Source organism: Gopherus flavomarginatus, chromosome 3 (genome assembly GCF_025201925.1).
Source record: "Gopherus flavomarginatus isolate rGopFla2 chromosome 3, rGopFla2.mat.asm, whole genome shotgun sequence".
Taxonomy (NCBI): domain Eukaryota; kingdom Metazoa; phylum Chordata; order Testudines; family Testudinidae; genus Gopherus; species Gopherus flavomarginatus.
This window is the reverse complement of record NC_066619.1, coordinates 230,590,144-230,606,056: the sequence shown is the minus strand read 5'-3', so window position 1 is coordinate 230,606,056 and position 15,913 is coordinate 230,590,144. Positions and strand designations below refer to the sequence as shown.

At 38.2% G+C, this 15,913-nt stretch overlaps 1 protein-coding gene across 1 annotated transcript in view; it reads right to left on the bottom strand.

Moving 5' to 3' along the window:
- Positions 1–1,472: 1,472 nt before the first annotated feature.
- Positions 1,473–15,913, bottom strand: part of SGCZ (sarcoglycan zeta) — a 592,995-nt gene continuing 578,554 nt past the window's right edge. Inside the window, exon 8 of the mRNA XM_050947972.1 lies at positions 1,473–2,175. Coding sequence (XP_050803929.1) covers positions 1,981–2,175 — 195 coding nt within the window. The 3' untranslated portion in view covers positions 1,473–1,980. The remainder of the gene's footprint in view (positions 2,176–15,913) is intronic.

Genomic DNA, 15,913 nt, shown 5'->3' with positions numbered 1-15,913 from the left:
TGTATTGCAGAGAATGAGCTTACTAGAAAAAGGAAAACAAATGACTAATAACAGAAATATTTTTCTTTATTAAAGACAAGGAATTAAAGTCTCAAAACAAATACTTTAACTCAGTAGTTAACAGCTGAAGAAATCTGAGCAAATGAAGTAGTCTAATTAAAAATCTTGTTTGATTATGTAGTAGCAGAGGGGATAGTTCTTCCTTTTCGATGAAATTCATCCCTACACATAAGAGTAGAACGAGGCCAAGTACCTGTGAGGCAGTGTACAGACCTTGTGCTGGTCTTCTGCATAAGGGTGAATATCACCTGTAGTGAACAAAATAAACCCTATAGATGACACTAAAATAGAAAATTAATCACATTTTTATGGTTGCCAAGTTTCACTTTTTATTTTTTACTCCCCTAATACTACTCTCCCTGACCTCAGACTTAGCTTTGGGAGCTAGTCTGAATTGATGTTCTTACAGTTAGACACAGCTAAAACTATGAGCTGGGTGGGATAACTGAAAAGATAATATTTAAAAGCACACTTACCTTATTGTTATCAAGTCATCTTCCCACAATAGGAAACATTTTTATCTGTTTTACATTCCTGGATTCTGCAAGTTTCAAGATACTCTTGTTAAGCAGCAGTGAGAGAAATTTATCAACAAACCAAAGTGTCTTTTGCAGGAGCTCAATTACTAAAACACAGGTAATGAAAAATGGAACAGAACTAAGTTCCCAGGTCAAGCTAGTCAAAAAGAGCTACTATTGAAAGCTGAGGGGAAATATGATAGCTTTATCTAAACACAGACCTGATGGAGTCAACACAATGTCAATGTACTTGTTAATATTCTATGTCATTTCATATTTGCTCATGGATTTTTAATGCTATTACTTTAAAAACCTTAACAGCAGATGACAAAAGAAAAAAGGATAATAAATCTGAGAGTGCCATTCCAGTTGTAAATGAATTGCTTCTTGGTGTTATGTATTACATTAGTATTTATGTGTTTGTATTATGTTCAAATAGCAGTGAATAGACAAAGCTATACATGCTATAAAATGGACAAGATATACCTCTGAAGAGTGAGTCTTTTTTCCAATCATAAATGTCTTCTGAAAAATACCTATTTGATCAGACTCTTCCATATCATCAATATTTCCCTCTTTATCCTGCTATTCTTTCCCAGAAACTGTGCTTTTTACTTAAAGCAATCACTTCATGTGCAATAACCCACTAATAACTGTGTAAGGCTATTTAGATCTGACAAACAAGAGTGGATGTGTTTTGAATACTGGAAATTTAATATTGCTAAGTACTTGCAAAATAAATGCTTACCTAAACATACAAAACCCTAGACTTAGAAGACAGAGTAACACCACATTTGCTTTAAAGAAACAAAACTCAGAGGGATTCTGTCTCTTTTTTTTTTTTTTTTTGTTAAAAACCATGTACTGAATTTTAATTGTTTAGTAAAGCAAGCATCACACAATGTTTCAAAATTTTAAAATTCAGGGATAAAAGTTTACATCCAAAAAGATGAATGGAAAATTGTGCTTTCAGATAGTAAAGTTAATTATCATACAGGGGTTACCTATTCATCTCACGATTGGATTCTGGGCAAATTTGTATAAGTACTGTATATATGCGTGCAGTTCATATCCAGGTACTGCAAAAAACTAAAACTATGTGCTTCACTTCACGTAGCAAAGGCACCTGTGTTATTCTCGCTTTTGGACAAAAGATGATATTATGATCCAGGTTTCCTGATGAAGATTACATTTATTTTTGAATATCTCACTCCCATCTCTACGTTGAGTGGTAACATGAGCCACAAGAGAAGGCAGCGTTGTATTCCTGCTTACACTGGAAGAAGTTGCTCTGCAGGCCATTTGAAGCTTCAAACTTGTCACAAGGGAAACCAAGCAGAACTGTGAAGCAGAGGGACAGTAACAAAAGGCTATTCTGGTGTGAGGAGAAACTGGAGTCATTTCAGCTCCACAAACAGATGCTGCTAGTGGATTGACAAGTAGAGCCTGCTCCTGCCGGGGAAAGGTACAGTTTACCACTGGGACAAACGCAGAGCTCATAGATAGTCTGTCGAGGGGTTGAGGAGCTAGATGGGGAAGATGAAAAGGAACCCATTGGTAGATTTCCCAGTCGGATTATATCTGCATTTAAAAATATCTGTAGAGGGGAAAAAACAAAACAACAACTGAATTTAATTTATTTTTCCATCCTTTATATAAAATATTTTAAACTTTATTCTAATGTGTGCCTGAGAGATTAATATGAATATCTAAACAACATACATTTCTACTGGTATTGCTGGCATGTGCTTTTGAACACACATTAGTGCACATAATTACAGTTTACGCAAATACTTCTTAATTCCTCACCCAAGACATTTATTCAACCGTAAGTGGGTGCTCATACAAAAGCTTTCTGAGAATATTTCCGGAACAGGTTGATTTTTCTCTTGTATCTTTTAAGATAGAAATTCATTCATTCCATGCAGTAGCATTTCCTTACCTTGAACAATTTGTATTTTAATAAGTGTGAAGTGCTATTAAAGGTCATTCTCTCATGTATTACTTTAAGTAGCAGAAAATTTTTGGTGAAATATGCTAAACTGTATAATCTTAACAATAACTACATACACATAATAGTCAAATAATCATATGTGTTTACATACACTAGATAATGTGCTTACTGGATTTGAAATCAGATGAAAAAGGTTTAAGGTTAAAGTCTTGTTAAGAGCACAATCAAATTACAACCATTTGATTTCTGAGCATTGTATCTGAGTTAGAAATGTCCTTTTTACTTTCTTTCATACAAAACAACACTCAATGTTCTAAGGCTGGCCAGTTAGGAAAGGATAATGTAATAATGAATTTGTTTATAAATAGTTTTATAATATTTTGAAGGTACTTCAGCCATCTGGCAAATTACTCAGGTTGGTGAATAAATAACCACAGTATAATAAATCTTCATAAAAACAGATGAATAAAATAATAAAAAGGTAAGTCATTCAGAGAGACAGACTGATAGAGAAAAGACCTGTGAAAAAAATGAGCTTTTAGGTGATTGGGTTTGTTTTTTTTTAATTAATGAGGGATGAACTGAGGAAGATAGTTTGAGTGAGAAAGTTCCACACCAAACTAAAGCAAGATCAGCCATTGCCCTAGGTGCAACACTGGAAACTCTAAACAGCAGAAGGTGTTTCAATGCAGATACAAGCCCTGGAGATAGCACTATGAGACTTATGAGGTGGTGGGGATCCTGAAATACTGCCCAGTGCCTTAATATGTTATCTACCACATTATAGGCAGCAAATATATAGAATGCATAATGGCACAGTATATACACTGCTCCTCAATTCAGTAGGCAAACATTCTTTTACATTCAACACCAGCTGTAAGTAGCAGAGAAGCCATGGGAAAGCACCACTAAACCCCTAATGGAAGTGGATGATGATGGGCAGGCTATGATTTATCAGAAAAAAAACCAAGAGGAATCCTACACAGCTAGAAGTATCCTATTGTTATATTGTCATTGAGGAAACTGCAGAAAATCTCTGAAGTTCCTGATAGGAGGAATGGAACACAAAGCTGTATGGGACATATCGTAACCCACAAGGCAATCAAGTGTGCCCACAAAGAGGTCTGTCTTCCTTGGTCAGTTGGAGATTACCCTTGTTGGAGATTCCATACTAAGAAGAATGGAAAGAACATTCTGCAAGAGGCAGAAGACACAGGATGGTGTGCTGTCTTCCTAGAGCCAAGTAAGGGTCAACAGAATAACCTGCATAGTTATAGGCTTGTCAGATTGACATTACTCCTAGCAAAATAATGAAATGTCTGTTAAGGGACTTGATTAATAAAGAATTAAAGGAGGGTAGTATAATTAATGCCAAACAACATGGGTTTTTAGAAAACAGATTTTGCCAAACTCACTTGATATTCTTTTTGAATGAGATTACAAATTTTGCTGATAAAGGTAACAATGTTTGACTTGGTACCACACAACACTTTGATCAAGAAACTAGAATATAAAAATCAACATAGCATACATTGAATGGATTAAAAGCTGGCTACCCGATTGGTCTCAAAATGTAAGTATAAATGGGAACTCGTTATTGAGTGGATGTGTTTCTACTGGGGAGTCACAAGGACCAGTTTTTGGCCCTGCACTATTTAACATTTTTTATCAATGACCTGGAGAAAAAATTGTTATTGATAAAAGTTTGTAGATGACACAAAGACTGGGAGGTATTAGTAAATAATGAAGAGGACAGACCAGTCTAGATAACTGGGTAAGCTGGAAGCAAACAACAATATGCATTTCAATATACTCACAGGACATGGGACTCTATTCTGGGAAGCAAAGACTCTAAGAAAGACTTGAGGGTCACAATAGATAATCAACTGAACATATGATCCTAGTGCAATGCTGTGGTCAAAAGAACTAATATGATCCTTGCCTGTATAAACAGGGGAATATTGAATAGGAATAGAGATGTATAACAGAGTAAACTGGTCCTTTCAGACTAAAGGGGACCAGAAAACCTGATTCCAGGAATGTTGGAATAAACTTAAAAATGGTCTTGTCACAGACAGACAGGAAACAGTCCCTATGCATTAGTAGATGGATGGGAAAAACCAGGACATTGTCCCTTTAAGATCCCTGGACCAGGAGCCTGTACAGAAGGATGAGGATAAGGCTCCCCTCTCTCCTGAACAACTGAGTGGGAATGTCTCCAAAAGAGGGCAGTATATATGCTGCCTTGTCCCTCAGAAGAGAGAGTGCATGGACAGGGGGAAGGATGCCAGAGCCAGTAGGCTGAGCTCCTGCAAGGAAGGACAGCATCATGGGTCCATGAAAAACAGTCTAGGGTAGAATAAGAGCTCCGTATGCAGAAGAAGAACCTGAGCTGAGTTTGAACTATTGTGTTTATTTTGGAGACATTGAGGACCACTGTGCACTGCTTTCACCTATTAACCCAGCCCCACGTGGTGGTCAGGGGTAGTCTAAAGAAATACTGCGGGGAGTTCTTAAGTGACCCTGAATAGGGAAACCAGAGTGAGCATGCTGCAGAGTCACCTCTGGCCAAAAATGGGTGGTCAATAAATGGCAATGCTACAAGAGATGATATTGCCTCTGTATTTGGCACTGGTGTGATTGCAGCTGGAATACCGTGTCCAGTTCTGCTGTCCATAATTCAAGAAGGACTTTGATAAATTGGAGGGTTCAGAGAAGAGGCATGAAAATCATTAAAGGATTGGAAAATATTCCTTAAAGGAGCTCAATCTATTAAATTTATCAAAAAGACGATTAAGGGGTGACAATTACAGTCTAAAGTACCCACAGTGCAGAGGTATTCATTCTAGCAGGGAAAGGTATAACAAAATCAAATGACTGAAGTTGAGCCTAGACAAATTTCAGACTAGAAATAAAGTATAAATGTTTAACAGTGAGGGTAATTAATCAGTAGTGCAACTTCACCAGGATTGTAGTACGTTCTCCATCACTGGACATTTTTAAATCAAGATGTTTTTCTAAATGATATGCTCTAGTTCAAACAGGATTTAATTTAGGGAAGTTCCATGGCCTTCTAATCTAGACCTCTGGATTTATAATCTATGAATCTATAATGGTCTTTTTTAAATCATTGTAGCTACGATTGTTCAGAACCGCAGTGTAGGTGTGTTGTACTGCTGTAGATGGGAACTTCAATGTAATCACCCTGGTGTAAGTCAGAAGAGAATCTGCTGCAATTATTTTTTCTAGTCATCTGAAGATTTGGAACGTTGCTTAGTTTTAATTTCTACTTCAGGTTTCACATTGCGATGTTGTGACAACTTGATTTTGGTTTTGCTACAACATAAAAAGCAGCATTTTTGTTTTCTTTCTGTGATTAATTGTTATGAGGCATGCATTTGGCCATGCAATATGACATCATGCAAATAGAGTGGTAACAGAAGAAAGGGCAATACTACATTATTATTTGACAAGACAGCCTTGTGATATAATGGTCTTCATAAGGAACAAATCAAAGCAAAGTGAACCTTTTGACAAAAAAGATCCAAACCGCAGTGGGAATTCATAAAAGAGCATACTCTAGCTATGAGAAATGTTTAAATGAATTAGAGCTACTAGTAGGGATGTGTTTACGGTAAAATTATGTTGAATCTGCTAAGATTTGGGCAACAAAATTATGAAATTCTTTGATTTTTTCATGTTCAGTAGCAATACTCTGACAAAGTGCTTTCTTACATTAGCTCTGGATGTTAATGTAAGAACATTTCCTTTGAAAATTCTGTGCCACAAATAAGTTTTTTGTGACAGTAGTTCACAAACCATATCTAGGCCAGAACCAGGCATGATATGACATGCACAGAGAAGAAAGGACAGTTTCCAGTGAAAGCATACAAGATATTTGACTAGTCAGAAAAACAATATGAAAAAAAGCTATTATATTAAAACAAAATATTGTAATAGTCTAAACAAAACAAAAACAAAACAAAAGGGTTTCAAAACTGTTCTGAGCCAAATGTCCCAGCTATTATGATTCCCACTTTGGCAAAATTCCCATTCTATTCCCACACAGCCCATTCCTTCAAAACACTACTAGAGCTTGTAAAAAAAAATTCCAATTTTCTTTTGATAATTTTGAAACATTTTGTTTCTATTTTGACCTTTTTAATTTAACTTTTTTTTTACACTATTCATTAACTTAAATTTTAAATGAAAAGTTATTTGGAAGCAAATATCAAAATGGGATAGTTTAATGATTTTGAAGTTTGGTTTTGTTTTGGTTTCAACCAATTGGCATTTTTTGATGAAAAAAAAGTTTAATTGAAAAGCTCCTCACCAGCTCTATTAATTATATTCCTACCTCACAAAGGTGACACAGACTCATAGACTCATAGACTCCAGGACTGGAAGGGACCTTGAGAGGTCATCGAGTCCAGTCCCCTGCCCTCATGGCAGGACCAAATACTGTCTAGACCATCCCTAATAGACATTTATCTAACCTACTCTTAAATATCTCCAGAGATGGAGATTCCACAACTTCCCTAGGCAATCTATTCCAGTGTTTAACTACCCTGACAGTTAGGAACTTTTTCCTAATGTCCAACCTAAATCTCCCTTGCTGCAGTTTAAGCCCATTGCTTCTTGTTCTATCATTGGAGGCTAAGGTGAACAAGTTTTCTCCCTCCTCCTGATGACACCCTTTTAGATACCTGAAAACTGCTATCATGTCCCCTCTCAGTCTTCTCTTTTCCAAACTAAACAAACCCAATTCTTTCAGCCTTCCTTCATAGGTCATGTTCTCAAGACCTTTAATCATTCTTGCTGCTCTTCTCTGGACCCTCTCCAATTTCTCCACATCTTTCTTGAAATGCGGTGCCCAGAACTGGACACAATACTCCAGTTGAGGCCTAACCAGCGCAGAGTAAAGCGGAAGAATGACTTCTCGTGTCTTGTTTACAACACACCTGTTAATGCATCCCAGAATCATGTTTGCTTTTTTTGCAATAGTATCACACTGTTGACTCATATTAAACTTGTGGTCTACTATGACCCCTAGATCTCTTTCTGCCATACTCCTTCCTAGACAGTCTCTTCCCATTCTGTATGTGTGAAACTGATTGTTCCTTCCTAAGTGGAGCACTTTGCATTTATCTTTATTGAACTTCATCCTGTTTACCTCAGACCATTTCTCCAATTTGTCCAGATCATTTTGAATTTTGACCCTGTCCTCCAAAGCAGTTGCAATCCCTCCCAGTTTGGTATCGTCCGCAAACTTAATAAGCGTACTTTCTATGCCAACATCTAAATCGTTGATGAAGATATTGAACAGAACCGGTCCCAAAACAGACCCCTGCGGAACCCCACTTGTTATACCTTTCCAGCAGGATTGGGAGCCATTAACAACTACTCTCTGAGTACGGTTATCCAGCCAGTTATGCACCCACCTTATAGTAGCCCCATCTAAATTGTACTTTCCTAGTTTATCTATAAGAATATCATGCAAGACTGTATCAAATGCCTTACTAAAGTCTAGGCATATCACATCCACCGCTTCTCCCTTATCCACAAGGCTCGTTATCCTATCAAAGAACGCTATCAGATTAGTTTGACACGATTTGTTCTTTACAAATTCATGCTGGCTATTCCCTATCACCTTACCACCTTCCAAATGTTTGCAGATGATTTCTTTGATTACCTGCTCCATTATCTTCCCTGGCACAGAAGTTAAACTAACTGGTCTGTAGTTTCCTGGGTTGTTTTTATTTCCCTTTTTATAGATGGGCACTATATTTGCCCCCTTCCAGTCTTCTGGAATCTCCCCCGTCTCCCATGATTTCCCAAAGATAATAGCTAGAGGCTCAGATACCTCTTCTATTAACTCCTTGAGTATTCTAGGATGCATTTCATCAGGCCCTGGTGACTTGCAGGCATCTAACTTTTCTAAGTGATTTTTTACTTGCTCTTTCCTTATTTTCTCTTCTGAACCTACCCTCTTCCCGTAAGCATTCACTATACTAGACGTTCCTTCAGATTTCTCAGTGAAGACTGAAACAAAGAAGTCATTAAGCATTTCTGCCATTTCCAAGTCTCCCGTTACTGTTTCCCCCTCCTCATTGAGCAGTGGGCCTACCCTGTCCTTAGTCTTCCTCTTGCTTCTAATGTATTGATAAAAAGTCTTCTTGTTTCCCTTTGTTCCCATAGCTAGTTTGAGTTCATTTTGTGCCTTTGCCTTTCTAATCTTGCCTCTGCATTCCTGTGTTATTTGCCTATATTCATCCTTCGTGATCTGACCTAGTTTCCATTTTTTATATGACGCCTTTTTATTTTGTAGGTCACGCAAGATCTCAAGGGTAAGCCAAGGTAGTCTTTTGCCACATTTTCTATCTTTCCTAACCATCGGAATAACTTGCTTTTGGGCCCTTAATAGCGTCCCTTTGAAAAACTGCCAACTTTCCTCAGTTGTTTTTCCCCTCAGTCTTAATTCCCATGGGACCTTGCCTATCAGCTCTCTGAGCTTACCAAAATCCGCCTTCCTGAAATCCATTGTCTCTATTCTGCTGTACTCCCTTCTACCTTTCCTTAGAATTGCAAATTCTATGATTTCATGATCACTTTCACCCAAGCTTCCTTCTACTTTCAAATTCTCAACAAGTTCCTCCCTATTTGTTAAAATCAAGTCTAGAACAGCTTCCCACCTAGTAGCTTTTTCAACTTTCTGAAATAAAAAGTTGTCTGCAATGCAGTCCAGGAACTTATTGGATAGTCTGTGCCCCGCGGTGTTATTTTCCCAACATATATCTGGATAGTTGAAGTCCCCCATCACCACCAAATCTTGGGCTTTGGATGATTTTGTTAGTTGTTTGAAAAAAGCCTCATCCACCTCTTCCGCCTGATTAGGTGGCCTGTAGTAGACTCCCAGCATGACATTACCTGTGTTTTTTACCCCTTTTAGCCTAACCCAGAGACTCTCCACACTTCCGTCTCCTATGTCCATCTCCACCTCAGTCCAAGTGTGTACATTTTTAATATATAATTAGTTAGAGTTTACAAAGTAATCTGAAGATGAAAAACACAATACAATTGTAAAGCATTATTTTGAGGGTGATCCAATAGACTATGAAGGGTGATCCAACAGAATAGCTGTCTACTGCTTATTTGTTCTCCCAATTCTGTTTATCACTAATTTTTAATGAATTCACTTCAGGCATTATTTCATACCTGAAATTATAGTTGCCTTCAAACAGTCATTCCTACTCAGGCAACACTAGAGCCAGGCAGAGAAAAGTCATTCATTTTCAAGGAAGACTTAGAAATTTCAAAGGCTGGATTTGTTCCAATGCAGAACAAAATCCACAAATTTCAAAATTCTCTGCAGAAGGAAATGGAGCCATAGCTCTGGGGTCGACTGCCTGGTGGCTCGCCCCACAGCTGTGACCTCTGAAAGCCAAGCATTTCCTGCTCCAAGGCAAACCACCACATGGGCTGTTTCCTGGAACCCTGTATGCTGAGGAGCCATGAACCTTAAGAACTGGGACTCCCTATCAGTCCACCAGATGGCGGTCAAGGAATTGGGAGCATGGAAGCTGCTGTTAGGTAGGCTGGTAAGAAACATGCCTGATGGAGTTCCAACAGAACTAAGCCTATCAGAAATAAACCCTCTCCACAAAAATGTTTTGATTTTGATGAATCAGGAAAATCCAACAAAAAACATTTCACTCAAATTTTTCCAGCCAGCTGTAGTCACAACCTTCACTGTCAACAGATCAGGTAGCTCAGACTTCTTTCCAAACTTACTGGACCAGATAAATAGAGCCATATAAATACTTAGATGACCAAAGTGAATTCTGATCTCAGTTACACAGCTATAAATCTGGAGAGACTCTGTTGACTTCAATGGAATTTTCACAAGTGTAACTAAAATTGAAGTTTGACCCAATAATCATAATTTTTTTTATTGAATGATATCATTTATTTTGATGAATAAGTCACAGAAGGCAAAAGATATTAAGGATAAAAAGCCACAGAAGATCAGGAGAAAAGTGTACTGTCAATGTCTTGTAAGGTTTGAGAAGATACAAATAATGGTGTTTCAACCACTTCCTTGGGGATGAATGTCAACAGTCTCAGTGAGATATATATCATAATATTCAGCATAATTTTTAATGTCATTATTTATTTATTATTATGGTAGTAGTCAGAGGCCTGAGACAGGGATTGGGCCCCATTATGCTAGGTAATGTATAAATTAAAAAAATAAAGACAATTCTCTCCCCAAGACATCCTGCAGTCTAGGATTATAACAACTAGGCACAAAAGGTGGATAAACAAAGGGAGATGGAGTGGGGGGACAAGGTGACAATAAAGATGGATATGTTCGCATATATGACTAGAGGGTATGTCTACACAGCTGCTGGGAGCAAGTTTTGCAGTCATGGTTACCATGCTAAAAATAGCTGTGTAGACATTGCTTTGAGATTCTGGTTCGGGCTAGAGCTTGGTTCTGAAGCCCACCCCGTACCCCTCAGACTTCAGAGTCCAAAGTCCAGCCCAACCTGGAATGTCCACTTTGCTATTTTTAGTGGACTTTCTAGCATGAGCCCTGCTAACACAACTCTATTGACCCAGGCTGCAAGACTTGTCCCAGCAGCTGTGTAGACATACCAAGAGTCTTTTTTCTTGAGTACACTTGGCCTTTAGCCAATGTCATGCTGCTAAAGTTCAGAGTCTGTTACATGGGAGCAGTTTGGGTAAATCTGAGAATCAGAATTAGGTTTCATAAGAGCTGGGCTAGGTAAGTCATATTTTGGACTACTGAGTTGCCACCATCAAATAATCCTTTAAACTTGTTACTGTTATATGCTGGTAATGTTTTGGTTCATCTCAACAAACTTTTATTTGCAGGAGTACCAAAAGCTACTAGGTACAAGATGCAAATAGCATTATTCAGAAATGATCTGAACATCTTTGAACTTTTCTTCTGTGTTTATATGTGGAAGTAATAGTCAACTAGAAGCCAGGGGGATGCATTTGCAATGACGGAATGTTCTTTTTTCCTCTTATGTGAGCTGATAGGATCTTTTAATGCCCAGAGTTTCTGATTCCATTTTATGTGTAAATGATTGCTGCTTTAAACCATTGGCTATGGTATATTTATAGAGCAATACATAGTGCACAATTAAATGCCAAGCTGTAATTGAATCAAAGGATTCTGCTGATAACTTGAATCACAAGGGTGCAACTCAAGTGCTTTATAAAGGGCAGCAGAACCTGAGACTAAATTACAGCCTCCAGTATTCAATCTGGGATCATGCATTATTATTTATAATACGGATAAAAGGATTATTATAATACTGAAGTAAATAAAAAGAAAATGCATCAACCAGCAGAAGCTAGAATGCTTGCAAAGACTTTCAGTTTGTGCTGTGAGAGGCTAAGGATTATACTGCACAAGAAATAGAACTGGAGGAAAAGTATTTGGTAAACTGTTATAGCCTTCAAAAAAAATCCCACAAAACTTTAAAATTCTTCTTAAATAAAAGAGAAGTCTATCTTTCACTGCTTAATCCATGGCAAATTCATAATGTTCTGCTAATATGGTTATAACAAATTTATTCCAAGTGTTATACAATTCCTTCCTTGTAATATTTTCTACAGAAAGAAAATACAGATTCAATACATTTATCTCAAGTGATTTACAGAATAAGTAAACGTCTCCAAACCTTATGAAGTTCAATTTGATTAGGTAGTATATGAACAAAACAAAAGAACTATTTTCTAGTATAAAACCTCTAGTCTCTAATACGGCAAACACCGTGTGCACAAAGACTGATTGACAGAGGCTGTGTTTATTACAGAAGGGCAAAGATTACTTTTAAAATGTATCTGATTGCACTTATGAATGTGATATACTAATAGAACAATAATGATAAATTCTCTAGTCATTAGTAAGCTAACAAGGAAGTAGATTGTAAACTATTTATTAGGAATAATTTTTAATTGTATTAGTCTCTGTGATTGAAATTCTCTCATGTAATTTTTCTCCACGTACTTGCTTTGTCAATTTCTTATACAACTTAGTGCACATGAATGGTGCTGGACTGCTAGCCTTGAACACTGAAGTCCCCTGCATGTCCACAGAAAAATACAAAATAGGCATCAACAGTCATGCTCTTCCAGACTGCTCAACCAAAACGTATTCTAGAAGGGCCACTTTTGGGATAAAAAGATAATTTAGTCTTCATGCTCAGTAAGTCTTTGGGCTATCTGCTGGGAACTGGAATGGCATTCTGGTGCTTCTGGTACTATCATATATAAGCACACGGGGACATGCATTCCAGCAACTGTGATACAGATGTTCTGATGTGGAAATCTGTCCCTTAGGAACTGAATTAAGTCTGCCAGATCATGACTCATAAGTTCCCTACCTACCATCAGTTAGTCAGTACTATTTGCTGTCACCACTGACCCGGATGACAGATGAAATGCTGACCCACAAGAACCCAGTGTGGTAGCCTGCTACCAATCTCTTGAGCTCTCTGTTTCCCAGAACCTGGAATTATAAGGACACTTGGACTTTTTGTAGGGGATGAGGGAAGAGGGGAGTGGAAAGAGGGTAAGATATCTGCTATCTCTACATCCAGCAAACCCCCTACCACCTCCTCACAGCATTTGCTATACCACACAAAGTTGCTAAGGCCAAAAATTTCACATGATGGAGACAGGGATTGAACATTTATATGGAGATCAAGAATATCCACAGTTATCATAATTAATGGTAACAAAAATGTTGTGGAAAGGATATTAATCTTCATGCTTCAATGCTTAAAGCAATCTCAGTTAGACATCAGGATGAGTCCAAAGGGGCAGGGAATCACAAATTATTTGCCTGTGCAGATTGCTTACATCTTCCACTGAAGCATTTTGTACAGCCCAATGTTGGAGAGAGGATATCAGATATGATGGACCTTAGTATGATCCAGTATGGAATTCCTGTGTTTATTCAGGGACAGATCCATGGATGTTCTTTTGCTGAACATAAAAGTTAGCAGCATTAGAAGAATTAAACAATGTCTCATAATTTTTGCTATGATAACTATCTATTAGGGGTGCTGCTTGTCTGGTAGGGGGTGGGCAGGAAAGTAATGTTTCATGACAACTATTAATGAATTAACAAATCATTATGGAATCAAATACCTAGGAAATCCCAGATGTGTATAAAGTTTTGGTTTCCATGCTTTTCATGTTGATTTAAGAATTAAACAAATGCTCCAATTTGGTATTCAGCCAAGAACCTGTCAGGTTTGTGTTGAGATAATTTATTAACATTCTAAACAGAGACTTGTGTTAGGAGTAAAATATCTGCAACCCTTATCTGAGAATGGAGCCTTCTTTTATCATCTGAATAGTTTTGTCAATCTTGCTACAACACCATGACATTCACAGGCAGTTATGTCTGAATACTTAAGTGAATCTGAATTTTGGATAAAGAATCTAATCAATTTAACTTTCCTTATGTGCTCATTACCAAAGTATCTAGGCTAAACTAGGTCATTGAATGTCATTTACAAAAAACCTTACATGGAGATAAGAGAACAGTTCTTCAGAAGAATTGTCAGGAAGGCAAATAGCAGTCAGAGTACATGACAAAATCCCTCATCAACCCATGGGCTAGAGGTTATCCTCACAACCGTTGGTTCACAATTATCACAGGTGCCACCTTCCTCCTTGACCCAGGAGTGCTCAACCCCTGCTCTGCCCCAGACCCCGTCCCACCTCTTCACACCCCTGTTCTGCCGCCTCCCCTGAGTGTGCCTTATCTCCGCTTCCCCACCTCCCCCCAGTGCCTCCTGCATGCCGCAGAACAGCCGATAGCGGTGGGCGGGAGCTGCTGGGAGGAATGGGGAGGAGTTGATTGGTGGGGACACTGGCGGGTGGCAGGCACTGGTGGGAAGGAGGGGAGCTGGCTGCTGGTGAGTGATAAGCACCCACTAATTGTTTTCCATGGGTGCGCCAGCCCTGGAGTCAGCACCTATGATTATTATTATAATAAAACATTTGTAACAGCACCATAGATGGGCATAGTGCTGAACCGAGAAACTGCCTCAAAGAGCTAACAGTTTAAAAAAAGTTTGAGTATTACATCCGTACATGAGAAATGCCATTAAAGTTAGAGCAAGAGTAGTAAGACACAGACACTAGCTGGAAAACGCAATATGACTCAAGGACGTATTAGACTGGGCAAGGGTAACGGAGGTTGGAGGCTAGTAGAAATAAAATCTAGATTGTCACTAATCCTAACATGGTCACATTGGACACATTATTTTTGCCCTCTCCTCCTCCTCAGTGGTTGACATGAGAGAAGAACTGTACAACCTGTATTCTCCACTATAAGAAAGTCTGTGGGAAGGTGCTAAGAATGGGTGAGGAGTGGATGGGGAGTGGGCAAAGACACAAATTCACTCCCTCCACTCAGACACAATGACCAGTGGAAACAGTGGAAGAAACATTTGTGTGGAGAAATAAGCTATGCCTCCAAAGAATGAAGTTGTTTAGGCAACCCACATAGCTAGAGAGAATCATGGGAGAAATGGTTACTGTGACATACCTTTAGGGGGTTTCGTTGGCCATATGCTGTCCATTGCAGAATGCTGAGCCTAAAGGTTTAGTTTTGCTCTAAAACAGCTGTTTCCTTGGGTCATTTGAAATGCATCATATACATTCCTTCTCTTTAAATAAGATTTTCTGAGGGTTGCACTAGTATGAAGGGATTGTTGGAAGAAGTGGGTTTTGAAGAAAAATTGAAAAAGAGGCACAGAACAAGAGTGGAGAATCTAGGCTTAGTGCCAGAAAAAATATCATTGTGCTTTAAGTATGCTGCATGGAAATTAAAGATCCCTTGGAAATTTTCATAAAAGTAGAGCTCTGACCCAAAGTCCTTGGCCACAACATTCCTGTATGTATTGTAATACACCATGTTGTGCAATGGTTGGTGGCTACCCATCACCACAGATGTGGATATATTTCAAAGCTGTTATATGCATTTTGTATAGTTTGTGAAACATTTGCGATTCTTTGGGGAAGCTGTGATATATAAACACAAGGAGACAGATTTTCAAAAGAGCTCAGTTTTCAGTTAGGTACCTAAATGAAGTGGCCAGATTTTCAAAAGTACTTGGAACCCAGCAATTCCCACTAAGAACATTTTGAAAATCTAGCCACTTCACTGAATTGTCTAGTTGGGAACTGAGCTCTCTAGATGCTATCATCCAAAATTTCTTATTATTATTTCATTTTTAGGTAAGAAAATTAGAAGAGTTTTTCTCATTCCAGTCACCACTATCACACATTAACTGAGTTACAACAAAACCAAGGATCTGATTTTCAT